Raw genomic sequence first — 27,279 nt, 5'->3', positions numbered from 1 at the left:
CTGAAAGTAGCAATACTTCTAAGTGTTAAGAATTTTCAAACCCTTTGATTCAGTAGTTTCACCCCCAGAAAACTAATATGAGGAAGTAATTAGATATATATGAATATTTATATGTAAAGTTGTAAGGTCATTCAGTAGCATGATAATTCAAGTAAGAAAAAAAGCAAAATTTGTATTTTTAGAAAAAAATTAAGGATAGATGAATTATAGTTTAAAAACATGATAGACTATTAGACAGCTGTTAGAATCATATTTTCAAAAAAGCATTTATTGACGGTAAAGGGTAAGTACTATGGGTAAGAATAATGAACTATAAAGCCTGACATTCTAGGTCCTACAATACTAAAACATATTTTATGGGGCTGTATCCAAGATGCTGGTTTCAAAAGGGACACAGCCCACTACACTGGAATTCTAATTCAAACTCTAACAACCTGTGTCTTGCCAGGTCACTTTAAACTCTACAGTTTTGATTTTTTAATCTCTAAGTTAGGGGGCTGATATAAGTTTATATATCTCACATCAGCATATGTGGCAGTGTGCTGGAAGTATGCAAATCTACTGGGTTATTATGTGGCAGATATTCCTGAAACATTAGCTTTAGTTGTGAGTAAATAACTTATAATGCTTATATTAAAGTAAACACAAATAACAATGCATAGGGCAAAATTTTTAAAGCAAGGGTATCAGATATCATAGAAATTCAGGACCACTTTAGGTTATAACACCAGACTACCCAGTTTACTCCTAAAGTACTATGACTTTTGATGACTGAAGTCTGAGAAACTGAGCCAGATGAGCAAAAGTCACAGAGTACAGCCGAAAAATAACACAGTTAAAGGGTAAGTGGGTACCCTGTGACAGGAAGATCTTAAGGCTGGTGATGGGTATGCATGTGATGACTTATCTAACGTTTATACACAACAGTGAATACACCAACCACTTCAATATGAAATAAAAGTTGCACAAAGGTTCAAACAATACCTTGATGAAGTAGCTGTACTCGGTATAAAGGAGGCAGCGATGTCAAAAGGCAAGTGTGCAAGCGCATCGCCAATAAGTACCGTAAACCACACTCATCCAATGTGTCTCTTCCTTTAAAGACAATATAAATTTAAGGAAAAAGGAATGCAACAGGTCATAAACCAATGGAAAGTTAGAAAATAAACATTAAATAATAATTTACAAAAAATACATATGAGTGTATTCCTTTCTGAATACTTCAATATCTTTATCAATGCATATAGCTTCTCAATAAGTACATGTATATAATAAAATGGTCAAAAGAAAAAATTTGAGAAAAATGTAAGCACCTATCAGTACAGGTAATAATAGTACTTAGAGCTACTCATAATAAAAGAAAAGGAAAGAAATTTTGAAATCCAATAAAAAGTAATAGGTATAATTTTAAAAAATATTCCCTATGAGAATTTTTCCTATTTTAAAAACTAGGAATTACATAGTAAACTTATTTATTATATAATTAAACAGGTTAATATTTTCTAGATTGGTTAGCTCAAATGAAATACAGTACTATCCATATTTGAAATTTGACTCCTCAGGCTAGTGTTACCAAGTTAAGGTTGAACTCCAATTCTGATCTCACAAATTTGCTCTTAGTCAAAAGTTGAGCAGAGGTATGAAAGCATGATAAGTTAACTCAAAATTATAGCCACTGTTGGATAAAAGCAACAGAAAAATACTAACAGCACCTAGCCCAGTAACTGCCACTTAGGAAGTACTCAAGAGTATTGAATCAAATATTTTCTTGAAGAAAATAAAACATTTTAAACTGTCAAAGTTCCAGCTCTACTTCCCATCAGCTGTATTTGTTCATACACTCATTCATGTATTCATTCAACAAATTAAGCATCTGCTACATCGGAGGCACAGTTTAGGTACTGCAGATTGGGCAGGAATAAGGCAAGGTCCCTACTTCCAGGGTGCTTACATCTTAGGAGACAGGGAGAAACAACAAAGAAGTAATGTGTCTAGTGGAAAATTAATGCTACAGAGAGAAATAAAGCCGGACTGGGAGAAAAGGGAGTGCTGGAGTAAGAGGGTTCTATTTTATATTATGCAACCAGGGAAGAACTTTCCACCAAGATGACATTTCAGCACAAATCTGAGGTGGTTAGGGAGTGAAGGGTGCCTAAATCTGGAAGACAAGTATTCTGTGCAGGGCAAACAGTATGTACAAAGATGTTGAGATGACTGTGCCTGGTGTGTTTGTGGGACAGCAGGGAAGCCAATGCAGTAGAGTGATGTGAAGACAGATCACCTGGAGCCTTGTAGACCACTGAAGGATTTGGCTTTTTTCTAAAGTGAGATGGGAAGCCACCAGTGTTTACTGAGCAGAGGTGAGATTTAAGGTGATTTTGTTTTAGAACAATCACTAGTTCCCATGTGAGGGACAGACTGAAGTAACAGGAATGAACCAGTTTTAGGAGCCTTTGTCAATAATTAGGCAAGATGTGACAGTGACTTGGACCAGAGTGGTAACAGGAGAGGTGATGAGAAATGTCTGGAGTCTCCACACAGTAGAACTAACAGCATATGACAATGGACTAGATTGGGGCGTGAGAGAAAGCTGAGTCCGGAATACCTCTAGGTTGTCTCATCTGAACAATGGAGGGATTCACTTACTTAGAATCCATCAACTGAGATAAGTAACTATTTAATCTCTGAGCTTCAGTTTCCCACATGTGAAATGGAGACATTCATTCCTGCCTCATCTACCTCATGAAAGTCTATGATAGGAGGAACAATTTTTATATTGCCTACTTAAGGATACCTCATGTGAAGAGCTGACTCATTGGAAAAGACTCTGATGCTAGGAGGGATTGGGGGCAGGAGGAAAAGGGGATGACCGAGGATGAGATGGCTGGATGGCATCACTGACTAGATGGACGTGAGTTTGAGTGAACTCCGGGAGTTGGTGATGGACAGGGAGGCCTGGCGTGCTGCAATTCATGGGGTCACAAAGAGTCAGACACGACTGAGCAACTGAACTGAACTGAAGGATACAGTTTTATATCTGAAAATCTAAACTATTTTTCACAGATTGTGACATAGCTATTTTCTTAATACCCCAGAGTAATATCTCTAATATATACTAATAAATATTAAGTTTGAAACAAAGGCTTAAGGCTCTTCTGGGAAGAATCCTGCTCTACTGCATACAACCTCATAATGATTCAAAAAAGTTTTAATTACTAGAGTTATAAAATAAGTCATAGGCAAAATCCTCTAAAAGTCACTAGTTATTTTAATCTACAAAAAACTTTGGAGACACATTACAAGGGCATAAGTCTATATGAAGAGAGATATTCCAGGTAGCTTTGAGGAACAGACTTTTTTCCTCAAACTTGTAAAACTTGTGAAATAATTAAAAGAATACAGGCTTGGAGGCAATGATTTATCCACATTTGAATCCCAGTTCTGCCATTTACTATCTATGAGATCTTATATGTTCCTGAATCTCTCAGTATCTTTCTCTAAAAAAATCAAGTATAATAATGGCTACCTACTAGCAGATTGTTGTGATACTTAAATATGATAAAGTACATGAAGCTCCTGGCACATAGCAATTGTTCACTCCTCCACAGTATTTACTGAATGAATGAATGATCAATCATTTTCGGTATCTTTTGCTAATGTCATGATTTAGAATCAACACCATTACCTTCAACTATCTGCATAAAAAAGAATGTAATCTAGTTTCAGGAGGTAGCCAAAATTTTTCTGATTACAGAATGAATTAAGCAAGACACGCGTTACATTAAAATGTATGAAAACCTCTTTCTCAAGAATTTTTGGAGAAAATTAGGTGATTATAAAAAAAATTATTTATACCTAGAAATGTGAAGATGAACAAGTTGTGCCGGGGGAGTTGTGGGGGGGGGGGGTAGCTCCTTACAAACCTGGTGGTTCAATAGTAAAATTAACAAATGGACCATTTTTATCACTAAAAGCAAAATAAAAATAAACCATTTTTATTTTTAAACAGAATAAATCTGTTAAAAAAAAAAAAAAAAAGACTGTATGTCCAAAATTATATAAGAGTTTCAGGATAAAAACTCAGGTGAGGATACACACAGATATCACAAATACATAAGTTATGTGCACAAGTCAGAGTCTACCCCAATTGTCTTTTCTTTCACAACTGATCATATTACCTAATAGTAACTGTCAACTAGAGAGAACATTTCCCTGTAAGGTTTAAAGAAAGATTGCAATTTAATACGTGAGTCATTTTATAAATAACACAGACAGTTAGTTCTATTGACAATAACTTTCTAAATTTTTAGTGAGAGTATTTACCTGAGTAACTCTTATCTCTGTTCTCATCAAGCTCAGTACTGGTGGTAGCCACCGTGTCAGCCAAAGCTACAAGGAACATCTGCTCCAAACGAGTAAGGCCTGGTAGACTTGAGTGCATGAGATGACTAGAAAGTACCCTAGCATGTTCTTGGCCAAAGTAAGCTGGTCCATATTGAGAAAGATTTATTACTTTTGATTTGTTGTCTCTCTTTTCTGGCTCTAAGTCGATATCATCCGTTGTTATATCCTGGATTTGGAACAGCTCTGAGTACTGGTCCTCTGGTTGACTTTCTGCATGATCTTCACAGCTCTGTGGCACTTTGGTACTTTCTTCTGAAACTCTGTAGGTTGTATCTTGATCAGCAGCAAGCAATGCATACAAGGGTAGTGGAGGAATAGAATCTATCTCGGTATAATCCCGAGTACCATCTTTGCCTATGGTGACTGTATCCTTTGCTGTACTGCCACTTACACTAATGGTTCGAGAGAGGTGTCGCTTAGTGCCTTCTCCAGCATCAGCATCTCTAACTATTGCAACTTCTCCTGCAATGCATTTTACTAAATGAGAGAGAATAGCTTTGGCCCTGCGAACTTTCCCTAAATCCATCAATTCCAACAGCTGGGTGGGATGATACTGTGGGAGAGTAGGGGAAAGGACATGCGCAGCTTCAAATAAGCCACCATCTTGAACTACAGTTGGTGAACAAAAAACATCATCAGCAATAGCTGTTCCTTCAGCAATACTTTTTCTTGACAACATACTAGATTTAAAGGCAGAATGATCTTGTATTGCTGTCTCTTCTGCCTCAAAACTATCAGTGTGAACGTCTCCAAATCTGACAGCGTGCTTCCACTGCGCATATACATGCATTTCACAATCCATTCCTACCACCAAGATCCCATCTCTTACCCAAGAGAGAGAGACAGGCAATGAAGGTGTACCATCAACAGAGGACACTAAGTCTATAGATCTAAGAAGAACCCATCGTGACCTAACTCCTTGCTTGATACTTCCACCTAGTGGTAAAGTAATGACAGCTACTCCATCCTTACTATTGGTTTGCTCAGTCACAATTCCTGAAAGCCGCCCATACATGAAGATATTAGCACCGACCCCCACTGTGAGAATGTGGGAACCATCTTCTTTTGATACCCAGTCCAAATGTACTAAATGTTTGATATTCGGAATAAGGTATCTATCCTTGCTCAAAAGTTCATCTGATTTGCTGTACACAAAGAGATTACTGTCAACACTGACCCTTGAATCAAGTACACTCCCAACTTTGACCAAATCATCAAGATGAATTGTTTGTTCTAAAACCCATTCTGACCCTCCTGTAGATTCACATTCGAATATGCAAACATGCATGGAAAATTCTTTTGAAACAAAACCATTGTGGTGGATCGGCTGTTTGTAAGCCACTGCAAGGCGACCCGTGTATGAACAGCTAACAGCAACTGGTCTTCCCACGATGCTCACTGTACTGCTATTATCTTCTCCTTCATCATTCATCAAGGGCCATCTTCTCCAATGATAGGTTTCCTTCTCATCACTTTTACACTGTAGGTTGGTTTCCATACAACATTTCCAGAAGCGTACTTTATTGTCAGAACAAGTTGTAACGACTAAATAAGGTGCAAGGCACACTGGATAAATTGAAGAGGAACTCAAATGGCCTTAAAAAAGAAAAAGTAGGTCATCATAATAAGAGAATCACAAAATAATACGTTAATACTCAAAGTCTAGAATGTGATTAATTCAAATCCACTATGAGCTTGTTCAGAATAACTCTGTAGTCCCTTACTAAATCAAATATTTCATTAAAATAAAACTCAAAATCAATCAAACAAGTCAAAGTTTAATCAATCAATAAACCTGTTATCTGCTATAAATTACATCTTTACCACACACACTTCACTGGAATTTCATGCTATATCTTTTATCACTTTCATCATAAATACATTAACAGTCATTAGAATTTGCCCTTCAAATTCCTCTAACTGGCCCTCAAATAATCCAGACACTAGATCTACTCCACCACAAAATGCTTTCAGTCAACCAGACAGACATTAGATCTCACCTTTTTCACAGGTTTAATTCATGCTCTCCTAACAATGAACTAGAACCATTTATTCCTGATGGCCAAAAGATTAACACTTCCCATTTATTGTCAACTATAACATGAGGGGTAACAGTGATTAAGATTGGTTGATCTTAATCTTAAGATTGATCAGAAAGCCTGGATTCAAGTTCCAGTCTATCAACGCCTTCCTAACAGTAGGAAAGCCACTTAAACATTTGAGTCTGTTCTACCTATCTAATGGGGATTATGTTACTACTTCCCTTGGAGTGTTACTGTCCAGTAAGATGTTTTAAAGCATTTTATAAATTCCCTGCAAAATAGAATTTATCATTATTAATTCTAATAAACTTATTTGCATATATCATAAGCTTTCCAAATACTTTGAAAGTTTCAAAAGCTAGGGATGAGTAAGAGAATCTCATACTCAAAATCATTCACCAGTAACTGGAATAGTCTTGAAACTCTGATTTTGATTCTTCAAAAACACTATTCTAGGAACTCCTCAATCACAAATTCCGCAAGTGACAGATCATTTTAAACTCAGATGTCAGTCCTGTTCTCCAAACTATTTTATCCACCTTGCTAAAGTCAGTATCACTTTAAGCAAACCAAACTATAAACTTGTATCCTATATTTTCCCCCCAAACTATCTGCCAACTCCTGTTCAAACATACTTTATAATAACACAATGTGGATGAAAAGCCTTAATTTTTTTTTTAAAAAAAAGCTTCAATAATTCACATATGAACATATATGTTCTTTGCAATTTTGCTATCACAGTATTCCTATTTATAGGGGGCTTCCCTGGTAGCTCAGATGGTAAGGAATCTGCCTTCAAAGCAGGAGACATGGGTTTGATCCCAGGGTCAGGAAGATCCCCTGAAGAAGGGAATGAACGGCTACCCACTCCAGTATTCTTGCCTGGAGAATTCCCTGGAAACCACAGTGCAGGCAAGAAACCCTGCATTAAAACATCCACACCATAGTCTGACAAGCTGATTGTATTTATTTTATATTTATCACAGGAAATAATTTCTAATATATACATGTTTCTAAAAAGATGCATCATTAGTAGAAAACAAATCTTTCTTTTTAATTTTTTATTTTATACTGCAGTGGTGGCTCAGACAGTACAGAATCTGCCTGCAATGCAGGAGATGTGGGTTTGATCCCTGGGTCAGGAAGACCTCTGGAGAAGGAAATGCTTACCCAATCTAGTATTCTTGCCTGGGGAATTCCATGGACAGAGAAGCCTGGTGGGCTACAGTCTACGGGGTCACAAAGAGTCAGACATGACTGAGAGACTAACACTTTCTTTCACTTTTCATAGCTAGGTAACAATGTTGTGATAGTTTCAGGTGGATAGCAAAGGGGCTCAGCCATATATATATCTGTATCCATTCTCCCCCAAACTCCCCTCCCATACAGGCTGCCACATAACATTGAGCAGAGTTCCCTGTGCTATACAGAAGGACCTTATTGGTTATCCATTTTAAATACAGCAGTGTGTACATGTCCAGCCCACACCCCCTAACTATCCCTTCCTCCATCCTCCCCCCACTAGTAATCATAAGCTCATTTTCTAAGTCTGTGAGTCTGTTAGAAAACAAAACTTTTAGTGTCAAATTTACACCTGTTTCAGAAGAGACATCCATCTTATGCACTGAAGACTGCTCTGAGCTACAAGTGTCCAGTTTTAACATCTTACCTGCTGACGGTGTTGCTCTTATTACTTCAACTCCTACTGGGAGATCAAGAGGTTGGCTATATACCAATCTAGAACTCAGAATCAGTTTACTAGCAGTTTGAAGGTTGGCAATTGATGAGGAATGTGACATGGGGCTCATGCTAGGAGAGGTTTCTGGAGAAGAGTCTACATGCTTCTGTCCAGGGACTGAAAGTAGACTCTCTGATGAAACACCTTCTGAAGTTTTAGCTTTGAAAACAAATTATGAAATAGATTACTATCATCACTGTGTACATGAACTAGAACAATACTTTGTTATAATATAAGAAATATAGTTTCTTCAAAGTGTTCTGGAGACAAGATCAATTTTAAAATTTTCCTTGAGAGAATTTTCTTAAACTATTTCACCCTTTCTTAGCATCATCAATTACATCACAGGGATACTGTCAGTGAAGAAGCACAACATGTAAGATACAGGGAAAAAAAACTTATGTTCCCTAGTTTCACTGTTTTCAACCTTGAAAACACATCAAAAACTTGAGGAAGCTTTAATATGAAGATTCTCAGGCCTAAACATAGAAACACTGACTCAGTTGTTCTGGGGTAGATTCCAGAAATCTGCATTAATAAGCAGCCGAGGTGTTTCTGAAAGAGATAGGTCATAAATCAAATTAACGAATAACAAGGTACTGACTCACTCAAGAGATGCAGAAATTTAAACTTGGAAAGCTTAATGATTTTCCTAAGCTCCTATAATTAGCTAGTGGCAAAGAAGACACTAAAATACCCGCCTATCAACTATCAAATGCTGAAACAATAAACACGATTTCAAGAACATAGGAAACTTCAGACAAACTTCAGACAGTACTAGTTGAATGGCTTTGTAAGCACAGTGATCTTGATCTTTGTTTAAAAAGTTTTCAGCTTTCACATTTAGGTGAAGTGAAAAATCTCTAAGCAGATTTAGTTATTTGTGCTTCTGCGACATGTATGAGATACTCTGCAACATTTATTTATTATATTTGTATGTTCATCTCACCCTCTGTCCCCATCTGGTAGGTTAAGAATTCTCTTCCTTGAAGGTATTATATAAGTGAAATAAGTCAGATGGAAAAACACAAATATCATATGGTTTCACTCATATGTGGAATATTTTTAAGTAATAAATGAACAAATAAAGACTAACACAGAAACAGAGAAAAGATTGGTAGTCACCAAAGGGGAAAGAGGATGTGTGTGTGGGGTGGTGGGGAGTGAAACGGGTAAAGGGAGTCAACTCTATGGTGACAGATGGAAACGAGACTTTTGGTGATGAGCAAACTGTAGTGTATATAGAAGTCAAATTAACTATTGTAGACATGAAACTTATATAATGCTATCAACCAATGTTACCTCAATTTAAAAAAAAAGAAATAAAATTATCTTCCTGACAAGATTTTAGATCCCTCTACTCCTGCATTTCTGTGAAACAACACATTATGCCAAGAATTAACTCCAAAGGCTTTGAAAAGATTTGGGGATTCCTCCTACCACAAGAGGATTAGGCTCAACCAGGCATGGGTAAAGGTTCTACTGCATCATTTGACTTTTTCAATGCCAGTTCAGGGCCCAGTTAGAACTGCTATTTACATAGTTACATGATGATGTTGATTACCAAGGGAACAAAAAACATACACACTAGTATTTTTCTGTAATGTTTAGTATGTATAAAATCATTAAAATTATATAATCATCAATTTTCAAAACTCTCAAAAATTTTGGATTAACCAATTTAAGGCAGATTCAGTTTGATAAGGCTAACCATGCAATTATTCATTTAAATTCTCTCTCAGGAAGTCAAAGTTTGTTTTAAAAAGAAAGATTCATAATCAATTTCTGTACTTCATATTACACATCTTCTGGTTTGAAAAAACATCAATATGAACATGAATGGCAAAAGTGTGGCTGAAATTTTTTTTTAATCACTGCTGCATTTCCTAATATTCCACAAAATCAGTTCCACCCTTTTGAACTTCAGAATCACATTTTTCTAAATAGAAAATCTGCTTCTTTTAGATATGTTATAGCAAATATGCACAGCATCAGATGACAGTGTGTATTAACCAACAAAAAATTATAATATTAATTTCACAGGCAAAACTGACTTATAGAGACATGGTATCTAGAACAGAGTCATAACAGACCTTTAGTACACACTAATTAAAAATCAATCAAATTTATTAATTTAATATGTCTCACTGAACCCATTTGGTTTGTTTTTAGATTAACCTGTTTCAAATTAGCAATTTATGGCCCTATAATTAAAAGTTTGGCATATACATACTTCAACTCAGCAATTCAATTTACAGTTCACTGGATCATCATTTTAACCAACCTAAAGCATGTCCAGTAAAAATGAATTTATCTCACATTATCTCTACATAAAATTGTTATATAATTACTTACCTAAACATGCCTGTATGGATTTAAGATGAAGGTGCCACATGTGGAGAATAGAGCAATTATTGCTGTCCTTTTCAATTACTACTAGAAAGAACTTTTCTGAAAATGGTGGTGGCCGATATCCTATTGTTAAAGGAAAAGAAATATTTAAGTTAACATGTTTCTATAGGCAACCCACTCCAGTACCCTTGCCTGGAAAATCTCATGGACAGAGGAGCCTGGTAGGCTACAGTCCATGGGGCCACAAAGAGTCGGAGACGACTGAGTGACTTCACACATTCACATGTTTCTATAGGGTTAAGAGAAAGACATTTGTTTAAACAAAATCTCTTGCTATGTATAGAAACTGGAAGGAAAAGGAAGAAAAGATGTTTATAAAGTTTTATATCTTTTGTGCTGAAAGTTAAGTGGCTATCAAAGACTAATGGGGCTATGTCATTAAGTACAAAAGCCAACATGAATGGATGCCTACTGATCAAAGATGGGACCATCTGAGCAACAAAGAATAAAAATGAACACAATTTATTAAAACACATTCATAAAAATACCAAAAATGAGAGGGCACTTAACAATAAATGAGGAAAGGAAGGACAAGAAGGACCGAAAGGAAGAAATGAAAGGGAGAGAGAGAGAGAAAGCAAAGCGAGAGAGGGAGAAAAGCCCAGGAGCAAGTCAGCCTCACTGGATGCCCCTGGAAGTAAGTGGGGCACCAACTCCTTAAATGGAAAACTGGAAATTAAATGCAAAGAATGAAGTAAACATATATTCTGCTTTTTCTATATGTAAGATAGCATTAAAAAAAAATTAACAGTCATGGATGGAGGGTTGATCGTGGTGGTACCGAAGAGACTTTTTAGAAATTTTACATTTTATGAAAAGATTATTTGTGAACATAGTTTTTCCTGTTGACAATTACATTTTTCATATAGGATAATGAGATCTACAAAGGACAGCAAAAACTTTCTTGAAAAATGTAAACCTGTACATTATATGAAGTTATGGGCGTGAGACTTTTGAAAACTGTAAAGCACCACAGAATTTAAAGAATATTTCATTCAATGAAACGAAAGAATAGAAAAAAATGAAAACTCATAATGGCAACTCATTGGGAAGGAGCACTGCTAAAACGCAAATTGTGGCCTCTGAATACCATGCTCCATGGGAAGGAACAATTTGGGGGCGGGGGGTGACTCCATTCTTGCAAAGGCTATTTACAAGAGAAGGCTGGTATATCTTGCTGTGCCTGAAAGAAAGCAAATTATCAAAACTAATAGGGTTGTGTCAAAAGGACTCAGGACCAATTCAAAGTATCTTTACCAGTCTAATATAGGACAATGTGAACATTAAAATTATGATTGTACTCACTGAAATATGTTAAGTATATAAAAATTAATGATTGATATATCTTTGTATGCATATTATTCAATAAAGAGTTTTTCTAAAATGGGTTCATAATGACACACAAAGTAAAAAGAAAGACAACAACATTCATCCATAACCACCAGCAGGAACCTGGGAACAAACTCCTTTGAAATCAATTAAAGAGAAAGAACTAAGCACTTACTCTGACTTTTCTAAAAAGAACTCTATTTCAAGACAGCCAAAAAGCTCTCGTGGATAAGGAAAAGCTTTTCCTTACAAATGCTTTCCAGCTAATAAATAAATGAGAATTAATAAAACTAGAAAATCATACTTGAACAATCCTTAATGAAATAATTGACTGAAAAGCAACAATATCAGTGGAAGAAACCATGAGATAATAGATTGCTGGCATATTTTACACTGGCGCCACCAGGTGAATTTTCTGAATCCTAGCATCACTAAAAATGAGACATCCTAACATTCTGTTCTTTCTTATGTCCTTCTGTGATGGACATAAGAGCTCATTTGCACTTCATAGGAAAAATTTTAAATGACATCCACAAGTAACTGGTCAGAAAAACTGCTATAAAATAACTTTCTCTAAAACAAATTAGTGGCATGATAAGAGTATAAAGGGGGATTGCTTTAGCTTAAAAGACTCCTAGAAATGAAACATTATGTGTGGACTCTATATGGATATGGATCCAAACAAATTAAGAACCAACAATGCTGGGCTTCCCTGGTGGCTCGGTGGTAAAGAATCTGTCTGCCAATGCAAGAGACACGGGTTTCATCCCTGATCTGGGAAGAACCCACATGCCATGGGGCAACTAAGCCTATGCACCACAACTACTGAGCCGGTGCTCTAGAGCCCGGGAACTGTAACCACTGAGCCCGTGAGCTGCAGCTACTAAAGCCTGTGCTCCGCAACAAGATCGGCCACCACAATGAGAAGCCCGTGTACCACTAGAGAACAGCCCCCACTTGCCACAACTAGAGAAAAGCCCACGCAGCAACAAAGGCCTAGCACAGCCAAAAACAAAACACTTAACAGTGTATACCATGCAGCAGGGTAAGGGAAGAGGAGAAGCACACATGTCAAGTCCCTTAAGAAAACAGCTAGAAAATCAAGAATATTGAGGGAACTACAAAAACTAAAGGAGACATATATATGCCTATGGCTGATTCATGCTGATGTTTGAGAAGATGTTTGAGCTAGCCTCAAAGAGTACAGGAACTCACTCTGATTTTCCACTAAAGGAAATCAAATTAACCATACAAATTCAGTAGAAATGTCTTCCTTAAAAGTCTGTACATAATTCTGTGATAAAAGCTATACTCATGACCTTCTAATACTTACAAGCTATAACCAGATAAAATATCTGGAAACTCTTTGAAAATTAAAAACTATTCATCACAGAAAATGAATTCTTAAAGTAGGACATATCTTTCCTGTCTTCAAACAGAAAGTATTCTACTCAGTATGTTCTATTTTCAAATTTCACTTTCAAATAGAACATGAAAGTTCTATAATTACAAAGTTGTAACCTCTAAAAGGAATATTTTAAGCTAAATAATAAAAGTTTAAACTAAACAGCATATGGTTTACATTTTTACATTTTATTTTTAATTGGAGGTTAATTTCTTTACAATATTGTGATGGTGTTTGCCATACATCAACATGAATCAGCCATAGATATACATATGTCCCCTCCCTCTCAAACCTCCCTCCCCATCCTACCCCTGAATGGCCTTAAGAGAACTACTTTCTCTCAAGAAGAAAGTAATACAACCCTTCAGAAAGGAAATCTATGAGACAGTACCTTTAATGCTCAGAGTATCTGAGTTTCCTGGTATATATACCATACAACATAGTATCTTCCTTCTACAGTCATCAATAATCTTTAGTATACTTATACTACAATTAATTGGCTTCCTTAAGATACCACAGGGATACCTACTACCAATCAAAATAATTTAACTGTAGTGTTGAACAATCAAGGTTAAATTTTTAAACAATTAAACTAGATTCCATAAATAACATTTATTGGCAAAAGGCTATGTCACCAGTGAAAGTATCTTTCAAAATATAATTTTTAGGGAGGTTGGGGGAGAACGGGTACACGTATATGTATGGCTGAGTCCCTCTGCTGTCCACCTGAAACTATCACAACATTATTAATCAGTTACATCCCAAAAAGTTTAATTAAAAAATAAATATATCCAATTTTTACCCACATATGTTCTTTACCCAGAAAAAAACATAATCACAGAACTGGTGTATTTGTCAAAAATCATGAGACTGATGACTTGTGATAAAAGATCTACACTCAGTGAAAGTTTAGAGTTTTTTTAAGATTAAGGTATCAAACTCAAGACTATTTTTAAAAATACCTTGGGATGGTTGAAAAAATATTTCTGTTTCCTTTTTTTCCATATCTTCCTTATGTGGTTTATATCCTCTAATGAAGTCTTCTTGAAACACATGAAGCAACTGTGTATTTGAGCCACACTACAAATATGAAAAAAAGTAAAGTTTTATCTTTGCAATTCCATATCTTACACTACCTCTCCAAGAACCCTAATGTAGAAATAAATCCAACAATTTCTATTCTTTATAGAATAACAAAATATAGTGGGAAAAACAAGAGAAAAAAATCATTAGATAAATTACTTTCAAATATTCTATAGTCAATAGCAGAACTGTGAAACTAATAAAAACAAATCAACAGGTTTGCATCTCGGAAAAAAAATACTGCAAAAAAAAATTAAAAAAAAAAAAAAAACAGGTTTCAAGACCAGATGGAGAAGGCCATGCAGACCATATTAAGCACACTACTGCAGGTTCCTTTTTCTTATTCCACTTGAGAACCAGAAAAAGAAAACCCAGAAAATTCCACAAAGTACTTCCAAAAAATCTGTCTAGTAGGAATTATGAAGGATCCCATAACAGCCAGTGGGAATGACACATCTGTGAAAAAATGTATCTACATTTAAGTAAGGAGGATTTCTAAAAGAATGGATGAAACATCATAATCAGCTGATGTTACATAATCATGTGGGACCACACAGAGAAGAAGAGTACAGATGATCACAAACAGCTACTTAGAATCACAAAAGTGAACTGAAATTCAAAGAAAGGCTAAATCCAAACACAAACTTATTGTGGAAGTAAGTCAAGACAATTAATTAGACAGCTGTCCCATGGATTTCAAGGAAGAGAAGCAACTGTGATAATCCTGGCACTCAATGGATGGGCTACAATCTTAGGGTATAAAGCAAATCAGCCTCCTTTCATAGTAGAAGGAAATTAAAGGACTATTGATCAGATTGACCAACAAATTTTTAATGAAAATTATAAAGTATTTTTATGTCTCTCTATATAGAAAAACTAAAAAAAAAATCCCTTCACAGTCAAAGTATAAACAGTCATCTCCTCCAAGGAAGAAGAATGTTGCTGCTGTTGTGTAGTCGCTAAGTTGTATCCAACCTTCTGCAACCCCATGGACTGTACTCTGCCAGGCGCCTCTGTCCATGAGTAAGTAGGTTGCCATTTCCTTCTCCAGGGGATCTTCCCAATCCAGGGACTGACTAGAAGGCAGCTTCTTTACCACTGAGCCACCAGGGCTGCCCAAATGTGAGAAAAGGGAAGGGTGACACCTTTATGTATACAGAAATAATACAGCACACTGGAAACAAATGTAGAATGAGTTTTAAAGTTTGTAATTTATAAGCGTAAGTCATTTGTCAGTGCTTGGCAGTTTACCAGCCCTTGTGATAAAGATAGCCACAAATGGAAAGGGAAAAAAAATCTTCAATAAGAATGAAGTAAAAATCGAAATGCTAAGTGAAAAAGGTCTGTAATAATATACCAGAGTGAAGAGTAGAGAAGGGGGTACGCTGGGGAAATGAATTTTAACAGCCAGTTCACTAAAAATTAAGACATTCACGGGAATGAAGCTAATACACTCTTCTCCCATATCCCTATGGAGTAAAAAAAGGAAATTATAGGTTAAGGGTTTCCTGAAATTAGTAACTTGAGTCTGGCAGCCACATTTCTGTTGCCAAGAGCTGATGTGATCATTTCTCTACAGTGGTGGAAATTTTGCCTGACATAATGTGCAAGGGACTATGAAAAAATAATGACCTAATTATGTATTTGTTTTTAAATATGGTCAGCTCTTTCTTCATTTCCTTGTTTGAAAATTGTTGGCAACTTCCTCAACAAAGTAACCTTTTTTCATATCTGGAATGAATATACTACTCTATCCCCTTCAGTCCATAAACATGACCCTGCCCTGAAGAAACAAATATCCTGAGGGCTATGATGGGGTTTACAAACTCCCCATAGACAAAAGCATTCTCCTTCTTTCCTAAGTCAACTAGGGAAGAACAGCGCCCACATCAAAGATCTATGATTAGAGAATAAATGTATGCTTTGATCCTACTTCTATCTTCATTTTAATGGATCTCATAAAAAATATATAATACTCAGCCTAACAAGCCAAACACTCCAAAGGCATCTACTGAGCTGAAGTAAGTAACAATAAAAAGAGAAAAACCACAAACTGAGCCTCTGTGCAGCTGGACTGTACATAAAGCATTGTAAATTTTGACTACAGAAATCAAAAGAAGTTGGGTATATTTAGTATCAAACAACAGAATTATTCTCTGAATGAAATACAGTTGACCTCTGAACAACATGTAAGAATGACATACGTCCACTTCGGTGGAATTTTTTCAATAGTAAATATTACAGTACTACATGATCTGCAGCTAGTTGGATATACAGATGCAGAACTGAGGACGTGGAGAGCCGACTGTTAAGTTATAAGTGAATTTTCTATAGTGAGAAGGGTCAGTGCCTCTAATTCCCACATTCGAGGTTCAACTGTGTATCATACACCCGTAAAGCACTCTGGGATAAAGCAAGTTAATATCACCAATTCACAAACACGTTTTTACTTGGTTGGTTATTGCATCAAGTTCAATAATACAGCCAGGTCGAGCAGTTGACTGTTGGCTCACAATATTAAACACTTCTCCAATAAGTTTCTGTTAAAAAAAGAAAGAAAGAGAAGGTTCATAGTCAACAATATATGAATCTACTGTCAGTATGACACAGCATCTTGGATATTTAAGGCTCTTCTAAATATTCACTGATTTACAATGGCAATTCACAAATTCAAAGAAATATTTCAACTTTTTATACTCACTCTCATATTTAAAATTAAATAAGCAGAAAAACCTACAGTGATTACATAAAGTAAAAATGAAAGTGAAGTCACCCAGTCATGTCCGACTCTTTGCGACCCCATGGACTGTAGCCTACCAGGTTCCTCCATCCATGGGATTCTCCAGGCAAGAGTACTGGAGTGGGTTGCCGTTTCCTTCTCCAGGAGATCTTCCCAACCCAGGGATCGAACCCAGATCTCCCACATTGCAGGCAGACGCTTTACCATCTGAGCCACCATTACACAAGCAGTATACAATTTCAAGACATCTAGTTCTTTGAACATGTCTTTATTTAGCAACCTTAATGGTCCAACACAGACCTGGCTGAGGACATGACCCTGTGCCTATGTGGATGGCTGCAGATCTACAATGCTATTTAAAAGTACAATCTTGCTAGGGCTTGTACTTGCCCTCAACAATAGGGGCAAATGATGAGAAGAAGTGGGACTCTGTGACTTGGGATGGAGATGTGTAAACAGAGGAAGTCTAACTCTGGATCCCCAAACCACAAAATCTTTCTGCTAAAAAATAAAATAAATAAATAAAACGCAGTCTTCCTTCTTTCTCCTTCCAAGCAGCCCTCTCTTGCACAGAAACCTTTCAGTAACTTCACCTGAAGCAATTACTTCTCATGGAGATGCCCATTCTCCTCAGTACTACCTCCACTCTTACTGCCTTCAGAACACTCAGAGTAGTAAGATCCCAGCTTAGCCCAGGGTGTAAGTACAAGGTTAGCTATGGGAAAGTAGCAATATACACTGCAATTGTAGGATCTTTCCAATTTATATCAGCAGAACTCCAGAGGGCATGCATGGGAACAGATTCTAGGGTTATCAGACAAAAACAAAATAAGTGCTTGGGAAGGGATGAATTTATTGTTATGGGTACATTCACCCAAGATTCAGGATTTTAAATGTTAGTTAAGACACCTGGAAGTGCTGCCAACAGTCTGCTGGGTTTGTCCATTTGAAAGCTGGACTCAACTGTGACCTACAATTAGTGAGGTTAGAACACCGGAATTTCTCTAACACACCATGAATCTTTGCTCCTTAAAAGTGTGGTCACTGGAGCAGCAGCTTTTTACAAATGCAGTCTCTTAGACTCCAAAGCTAATACATGTTTATTTTAATAAGCTCTCCAGATGATTCACGGGCATGCTGAAGTTTAAGAAGTACTGTTGCAGATCAATGGTTCTCAGCCTTGAACTACGGTTCAACTATGAACAACGGTTCTCAGCACACTGAATAATCTCTGGTGCTTAGGTCCCACTTGTAGATACTGACTTATTGGTTCTTGGGTACAATCTGACCATCAGGCATTTTACAAGCTCTTCAGCTGCATCCAACATATAGCCATGGTTGAGATCCCCTTGCAGGAATATCTATCTGCCAGCACTATAACGAACAAACATACTGAATGCCTTGTTCAACACTACAGGATCCCACTCAATGTCACCTTCAATTTTAAGGGGTCATCAAAAGCTCAAAAATCAAGATAAATAAATTCTTAATGCAATATTTTTAAATAAAAATTAATACAGTAAATAATAATGAATAAAAAGTAGCAAATGTTTTAATACAGGATCCAACAGTGTCTTGATGAACCATATTGGAGCCTAAGACAAAAGTAAAATTACACAGACATGTTTTCATACTTTTTTTTAAGGTTAATTTTTTTCAGAACATTAAAGTGGTTGAAAAACATTAAAAAATGAAAGGTAGTATATTGAAACTCACAAAATCATTTTAAATTTATTTTTACCAAAAATAATTTAACTTCAGCTTACCAAAACTTCTTTTTGCAACATTGTGACTGGATTTTTTTTTTAAGTTCCCAAGTCCACTTTTAGTATGGGTAAGACTACACTAAGCAAAATTTGTGAATTGGTTCTAGAAAATCCAAATACAATGCTGACTTTATATTACAAATTACTGACACTGCATGTCACTTAAAACTATTTCAGATGAAATTTCTATAAGACTTAAATTATCAAAATATTTAAAAACCAAGTCAGTGGCTGGTTTTCGTAAAAAAGATTATCCACATAACATTATTTTTCTCCAGTGAGCAATTCAAAATCTAAAGCATTTCAGTTAATTTTTCATATCTTCATTTTGAACATGAAATTAGTGTGCTGTAGTAGTCAGAATAATGGCCCCAAAAGATGCCTACATTCTAATTCTTAGGACTTAAGAATATGTTACTTTACATGGAAAAAAAAAAAAAAAAGTACATATAGAGAAAATTAGATAAGTAGATTTTTTTCACAACGTTGGAATGTGTTCTTTTTGTTTTTTAATTTTGCCTGCAGCACTCAGGGGTTCCTCTTGTTGCAGAGCACAGCCTCTAGAGTGTGGGGTTTTGGTAGCTGTGGCACACCAGCTTAGTTGCCCCAGGGCACATGGGATCTTCCTAGACCAGGGATTGAACCCATGTCCCCTGAATTGGCAGGTGGATTCTTAACCACTGGAACACCAGGGAAGTCCTGTCTCTAGAGTCTTCTGTTCAAGAATTTAGCTTATGAAAGTAGAAAGGGTCAAAAATTTTCTACAGTGAATATTACATTTTAACTTTAAAAAAATTAAAATGGAAGGTTTAAGAAAAAAGTACATTTGTAACCACACTGCAGCAGAAGACCAAGATAAATTTTAAAATTCCAAGAACGTATTCATCTGCTCTAAATGAAATTTCTATTTTCTTGGAAAAATAATGCCCAGGTTATTGATACATTTTGCCAATGAGAAGAATGAACCATAGAGTATATTCTCAGAAATTATGGGGATTGCCACAGCCAAAAGACAAGAAGCAGACAAATGTTATAATTTTCAAAAAGGAAAAGAGCATACTTCTGTAAGCTGGAATAAAGAGTCTGATGTCTATTTAGTCCATTTTAGTCATCAAAAGACATCAGGGTACACACAATCTACTATACATTAAAACAATCTCATACAAATCTGACTTCCTTTTTTGACTACAAGAGATTTGGCAGACAGGGTGCATTTTATTTGCATGACAAGCTGACTCATGCAAATACTTGGGACAAGCTGAAGAAATATTCTAGACAATAAAAAATGGAGAAAGATTTCAAATGTATACTGCTAGGTCCTTTCTTCAGCCCAGTACATTTAACATTTCTGTAATAAAATTCAGAAATTACATCTGAATTTCGTCTAATTGACTTAGATGAAAACGCAGAACAACATTCATCGAACAGGCTGATGATGTAAGTCATACGGAAGTAACACAAATAACGGAATCTGGATTCAAAAAGATGCTAAACACCTGTACTACTGAGTTAAACGCAATAGGGAAGTAAGTCTATATTTGAGTCCCAAATTCAAATGCACAAATATAAGATGGCTTGCTGGCAAAAAAAAAAAAAAAAAGACTGACATTTAATTGAAAGCTCAATATGAGTTAATTACATACAAAGAATGTGGCATGACTGACAAGACATAATCTACTGAGAGAGGGCATAATACCGTTATATTCTAGAGATCCTACAATTTCCAGTGTATAAACAAACCGAAAGTTGCTCAGAACAGTAACCAGGGTCAAATACAAAGCAGTTAGATAAATTTATGGGCAGAGGAGCAGCAGGTCTGGCTTGAGGGAACAAATTTGGGGATTACAAGACAGGTGTCTGAGGTGATCTCTCATGTAAGAAATGTTGTTGTTTAGTCACTCAGTCATGCCCAACTCTTTTGAGATCCCATGGACTGTAGCCCACCAGGCTCCTCTGTCCGTGGGATTTCCCAGGCAGGAATACTGGAGTGGGTTGTCATTTCCTTCTCCAGGGGATCTTCTTGATCAAGGGATTGACCCCATGTCTCCTGCACTGGCAGGCGGATTCTTTCCCACTGAGCCACCTGAGAAGCCCATAAGAAACATTAGACTTATTCTAAATGAAACTACAGCTAACAAGTAGATTTTAAGGGTTACAAATTTAATTTCAATATAACTGTGATGGTAATTCAAAGACTGAATGTGCTGCATTTAGAGTGGAGTTTTCCTCCTCAGAAGTCGGGAGACAAGCTGGCAGGAATATGGTAGAGAGAAACAAAGCATCAGACAGCTAGTTAGACTAGGGGAACTTCAAATCTTCCACCTACATAATTTTAAGATGCTACTTTTCTAGACTTTCTCTATGTCAACCTTGTGACTCCAATCCAATTATCACTGTTTTTGGAACAAGACTTACTTAAACATGTACTTTCCTATATCCACTTTCAGGCCATCCTCTCACTCAACAAAGACTAAGGATCTATCTTTCTATATCAAAAATGAACTCAAATACTGTCCGTAATAAAAACTTCTATGGCTACCCTAATCTGATCTCTCTCACCTCTTGAATTATGAAATGCTGCTGCTGCTGCTAAGTCGCTTCAGTCGTGTCCGACTCTATGCGACCACATAGACAGCAGCCCACGGGGCTCCCCCATCCCTGGGATTCTCCAGGCAAGAACACTGGAGTGGGTTGCCATTTCCTTCTCCAATGCATGAAAGTGAAAAGTCAAAGTGAAGTCGCTCAGTCGTGTCCGACTCTTTGCGACCCCGTGGACTGCAGCCTACCAGGCTCTTCCATCCATGGGATTTTCCAGGAAAGAGTACTGGAGTGGGGTGCCATCGCCTTCTCCAAATTATGAAATAGTGTTTGCCAATTCATTATATATCACCTTCAGACACTTCTTCTGTCTTAAACTGTTATTTAAAATTTTAATAATTTATCTCCTAAACTAAATTTAAATCTCCTTAAAGGCAGATACTATAGTCCCTATACATCTAGGAACACATGACAGGCATTCAAAAACAGTCACTGATTTTCAATATTTGGAGCATTTTTATTAGAACAGTTATTTTATAAAAAGCCATGTTTTCATAGCTAAATGGAAAATTCACCATTCAAATCTGAGTATTAACTAACATACATGACTTCCAGCTGAAATACAGAACGAGTGGAATGAGATACTGCCACCCACTGATAACATATTCTAACCACAGGACTTTTAAAAATAATGACTCAAGCTAAGAAAAGTTCAAATTTTCCCAACCTAAACATAAAGCTTGGTGAAGCTCTCTTAAAACCTTTCTTGAACAAAGAAAAATTAACGGAACCAAATGAGAGAGTGAAAAATGTCAAGAAAAAAATTTATTTTAGGAAAAAAATTCATATTTATTTCTTTAAATGTAAAATTGATGTGTGCTGTATAAACTGTAATTTTTTTTCTGGACTACAGGGATTCTAGTTCCTCGATCAGGGATTGAATCTGGGCCACAGCAGTGAAGGCATCATTAGATGGTAATTTTGCCTCATTTACCTTGAAACACAAATTAAGGAAAAACAAACTAGTTACAGAGAGCCCAGAACAAATGGTTACTCCCTGAACACCTACTAACAAATGAAAGTCCTAGACAAAAGAGAATGGCTTCTTAGCTTAGATATATTAATAAAGATTAGGAAATACTTACTGAAGATTCTGGATCTGACAGTTCATCCAATAATTTCCTTGCATCTACTACAGCTTGGTAGAGTCTCAGATTTTTGCCATCAGAAGCAACAAAGCAAGCACTAGCAGAATTGCAATACGTGCCTGAGAAAGTAAACACTCTGCATTATAATATATATTTTTATTAATGACTGAAGTATAAGAAAAAAAATTCCATACTTCTCTTTTTAGGTATAACCGTGGTCCAGAATCACAATGAAATGGATACAATTAATAAATATAAAATTATCAACAAAAAATTCAATAGAAAATAGGTTATGAGAGTGAAAAAATTAAAAACAAACTTTTAGAAACTCTAAAGTCAGATACCTACATTTGAATACTTATTAAAAGCCCCCAATAATAATAAATATAAATTACTTTGTATATAAATAACAGTTTTAAAGATTTATTAATTTTACTATTAAAATGAACACTTACCAAGACAGTAACTGGGAATAAGAGTTGGAAGCCAAGCAACATTAGAGAAGGCTGAAGTATGTAAAGAGTTAATTCGTGCCAACTCTGACACTCCTCCAGTGTATGACAAGGGTCCTATTGGGTCCACACGCCACAGAATAAGTTCACTGTAGATGGCATTCGGGTCATGAAATGTACGCGTTGCTGCATTTCTGAGAGGTTGTTTCAAGGAACCCTTTATGTGTCTTACAGGATCTATCAATCTACTTAATTTACTGTCTGAGGCCCACTGAAAATCTGATTCAGGAGTCAACAGAGCATTATGATGAGATGATGTCAATAATAACGGTAAAACGGAGTGACATGCCAGATCATTGAGGTGAAATCGATGACCACAATATCTAAATTTGTGAGATACAGTTAGAACAGTGGTAAAGGCAGACTTATCAGCAAACGTGACTGCCCACTGATTGAGAGAGCCATCTATGTGTTTAGAGACCATCATTACTGTGGGGGCTAAAATGTTCATATTTGTACTGTGTGATCCAGAGTGCGTCAGTGATCCATGAGGACTGCATTCAGCCAGCATGTCTTGGTGTAAGGGAGTGTGGTGAGAATCTTTCACAGCATTTATACAGGCATACATCATGATATTTTTACTAAGAGAGCTTGCATCACCAGATGGAAATGCAACAGGAATCCGAGAAGAAAAAGAAACCTGAAAAACACAATTATTATGACTCAGTGTAAGTAGTTTGCCTCCTCTCAAAGTCTTCTAAAAATACTTTAATTTTCAAAATGTCAAACCTCAGCTTCCTAGCAAAAAAATCACTTTCAACTTCATTATGTTCTAATCCTTGTCCTCTATTTATATAATACCATCTCTATTCATAGCCTATGAGAAGAGTGAAGAAATAGTTGCAGGTGTCTTGCCTGTACATCTAAATGACTACAACTACAAATCTAAACAAATATTGTTCAGAAAGGTAACAGATAAAGATAGCTAGATTTAATGAATAAAACTGGAGTAGTGGGGGGACTCATCCTGAGTCACATTTTTAGGATAATTTCTTGAGTGTTAAATCATTTCAGTCGTGTCTGACTCTGCACCCTATGGACAGCAGCCCTCCAGGCTCCTCTGTCCATGGGATTCTCCAGTCAAGAATACTGGAGTGGGTTGCCATCCCTTCCTCCAGGGGATCTGCCCACCCAGTGATTGAACCCACATTTCTTATGTCTCCTGCATTGGCTACCTGGGAAGCCTCCTAGGGTAATTTCTTAAGTTTATTCAAAATACTGTTAATTCCTAGGGAAAAAAACCTAATATACACATTTTCAGACGTTCACTATAGCATTTCATAGTTAAATTTATTTTACTTGAATTAATTACGTTTGTAAAATTGGCTATTATTGATCCCCTTTGGGAGCAAGTTATTCTCTTCTCAGTTGCTTATCAAAAATAAAATGGTTAAATATTTCCGAAAAACTGCTAAATCTGAATGGCATCTGTTTCACTTTTTTAAGAAATGTAAAAACTGCTTCATCAGTAAAATATACCTTGACTTGTCTAAATATTCCAGGATTATATTCATCCAAATACTTTACATGCCACACTAGGAAGGTACCGTCTACTGGGTGTATGGTAAAAAGCATGTCAGGATTCTTATTCCATTCAGCTAGCAGCATTTCGATCTTCCGATCAAGCAGGACCGTAGGCAGTGGCATTGATATAATAGGCCGTGCATAGGTTCTGGGACTTCCCTCTCTTTCCGCATCTTCATGTTCTGATGATCCTGTACCTGCTTCAGATTCTCTATCTAGGGATAATTCTAAGTCAGAAAATAAATTCATCAGTACATAGTAATAATACTATAAAAATTCACTTACATACTCAGTCAGTTTAATCGCTCAGTCATGTCCAACTCTTTGCAAACCCATTGACTATACACTACCAGGCTCCTCCTTTCATGGAATTTTCCAGGCAAGAGTACTGGAGTGGGTTGCCATTTCCTTCTCCAGAGGATATTCCCAACCCAGGGATTGAACCCAGGTCTCCCACATTGCAGGCAGAGGCTTTACCCTCTGAGCCACCAAGGAAGCCTATTTACATACTAGACAATCAATAAACAGCATACTATCTTTAGCGATCATGAATCCCTTTCCCAATTTATGGCCAGGGGAAAAAGAACAAGGAAGGAAATTATTTTCTGGTCTGAACTGAAATTTACTACATTTCTTAGTTTTAGATAAATCAAAATTTCATTCACACTATCACATTATCTTTATCATTTCTATTATTAGCAAAACCTGTCCCCCGCCACCCCCGCCCCCGCCAAAAAACAATGCTTGCAAAGTAATACATTATTCAAAGCAATACATTATAAGAGACCAAAGTTAGATGGTAGATGGTCCATATTAGATGGTCAGAAAAGACCTGTGGAATGAATGGAAAAGTGAAAAAGAAGGAGAGGAATAAGGAAAGATTACAAACCAAAAGTGGCTTCATAAAAAGCTGTCAGCCTGAAAAAAAGAAAAACCTGAATACAGGATACTCACCATGATCTAGTTTCATATGTAAACCCCTCTCTCTTTCCTCCTGTGAACGTTCCTCATCTTCTTTATTGCCGTCATCACTTTCATGATCTACCTGCCTTTCAGAAAGTTTTCTTAATTGCTGCATAAATATTTCAGTAGATGATGTAAAATGAAATTCTTTGTTGTTTAACCAATGAACTACAAAGCCCCCATTTCCATCATCAATGTTAAATACAGTGCCAACAAAGACATTTGGAATATCTGTGGAATCAAAAAAGATAAAATTTCTGTATCAATTCTTAACATCTTTTAAAATACTACATGTGCTTAGAAAGACTAATTCCATTACACAAAATATGTGCTAAACAAAAAGTAAATATAACTCTAGCAGGATTTGAAATTTTAATTAAATTTAATGGTAAATGAATTAATGGCATAGACTTACATGGAATTAATCATTTAAAAGCCAAACACACCAAATGCACAAACTTTTATCGAATCCTGGTTTGAGGACAAGGGAACAGAAAGATACAACAGAAAAGAAACTCTGAAAGACATTTTTGAGATGACTGAAATTTAACTATGATGATTAGAGACCATGGAATTATTTCTAATTTTCTTAGGTACAATAATGATATTGTGATTATGTGAGAGAATTTCCTTATTCTTAGACACTTGCTAAATTATGTAAGGGTGATGTGCTATGATGTGTTATTTTGAAAACATTAAAAAAAAAATTTCATTCACACACCCCCACATATACATATACATATGTGTGTATACACAAAGAGAATAAAGCAATTGGGAAAATGTTAGCAACTGTTGAATCAAAGTGGGTGAAATCAGTGTTCACTGTACTATTCTTCTGACTTTGTTGACTGTTTTAAACTTTCCTTAAAAGTTGAGGCAAATAATGCTAAGAAAGAACGCAGGAAGGCAAACAAACTTCTAAGTATAGCAGATTTTGTCCATGTGGGGTAACTGAAATGCATGCTATAGATCAGTTCATGCAAAATAGTATAATTCAAAAACAACAACAACCATCTCCTTAATCCCGAATCAAATTATAAAGAACCCACTCAATAGAAAGAAAAAAGACTGTCCTCTGCAAAAGAAGTGAGAATCTAAAGATGAAATAAGTAATATATTCTAGAAGTGTTTTATTTATAAATATCAATGTTAAATAAAGCTCCAAAGTGTTCTTTTATTCTACTTCCTGGGTTACAAGCCTGGTTTTCTAACAGAAATTAAACAAATCAAATAAAATAAGAAATGTAAATTAACAATCCTGTAAAACAGTACATTCCCTACATACCTATGTACTAGGTAAAAATCCAAATCTCAACCCAAATCTTATCATGGACAAATATTCTGACTGTAAGACATCCTAAAAGATAACTGAGAGATAACTGTCTTGAGACATTTTTTTGAAGAGTGATTATTCTAAATTAGTGTGATTTAAAGAGAAATAACAAATGCATTTAAAAAAAGAATCTAGATGTTAATAGGAACTATAACATTAGAATATAGTCTTTTTATCAGAAGACACATTTTGAAATATTTAGGTAATGCTCTAAAATATTTAGGGGATGAAGGAAAATATCAGTGACTACTTTCAAATGGCTCGGCCAAAGATAATGGAGAAGGGAGAAAAGGTACACACACACACACACACACACACAGAGAATAAAAGCAAACCTGGTGA

At 36.0% G+C, this 27,279-nt stretch overlaps 1 protein-coding gene across 4 annotated transcripts in view; it reads right to left on the bottom strand.

The window, feature by feature from the left end:
- The window catches only part of DMXL2 (Dmx like 2), a 166,686-nt gene that overhangs the window by 48,690 nt on the left and 90,717 nt on the right, over window positions 1–27,279 (bottom strand). For all 4 annotated transcript variants that reach the window (XM_070797549.1, XM_070797547.1, XM_070797550.1 and 1 more), the window contains exons 10-19: window positions 25,596–25,835; window positions 24,597–24,868; window positions 23,061–23,757; window positions 22,603–22,724; window positions 16,864–16,953; window positions 14,293–14,410; window positions 10,540–10,659; window positions 8,116–8,343; window positions 4,324–6,000; window positions 985–1,095 (exon numbers count right to left, since the gene is read on the bottom strand). In XM_070797549.1, coding sequence (XP_070653650.1) covers window positions 985–1,095; window positions 4,324–6,000; window positions 8,116–8,343; window positions 10,540–10,659; window positions 14,293–14,410; window positions 16,864–16,953; window positions 22,603–22,724; window positions 23,061–23,757; window positions 24,597–24,868; window positions 25,596–25,835 — 3,675 coding nt within the window. The remainder of the gene's footprint in view (window positions 1–984; window positions 1,096–4,323; window positions 6,001–8,115; window positions 8,344–10,539; window positions 10,660–14,292; window positions 14,411–16,863; window positions 16,954–22,602; window positions 22,725–23,060; window positions 23,758–24,596; window positions 24,869–25,595; window positions 25,836–27,279) is intronic.

The sequence above is a fragment of the Bos indicus genome, chromosome 10 (genome assembly GCF_029378745.1).
Source record: "Bos indicus isolate NIAB-ARS_2022 breed Sahiwal x Tharparkar chromosome 10, NIAB-ARS_B.indTharparkar_mat_pri_1.0, whole genome shotgun sequence".
Lineage (NCBI taxonomy): Eukaryota > Metazoa > Chordata > Mammalia > Artiodactyla > Bovidae > Bos > Bos indicus.
The sequence above is the reverse complement of the archived record's forward strand: the minus strand, read 5'-3'. Positions and strand labels throughout refer to the sequence as shown.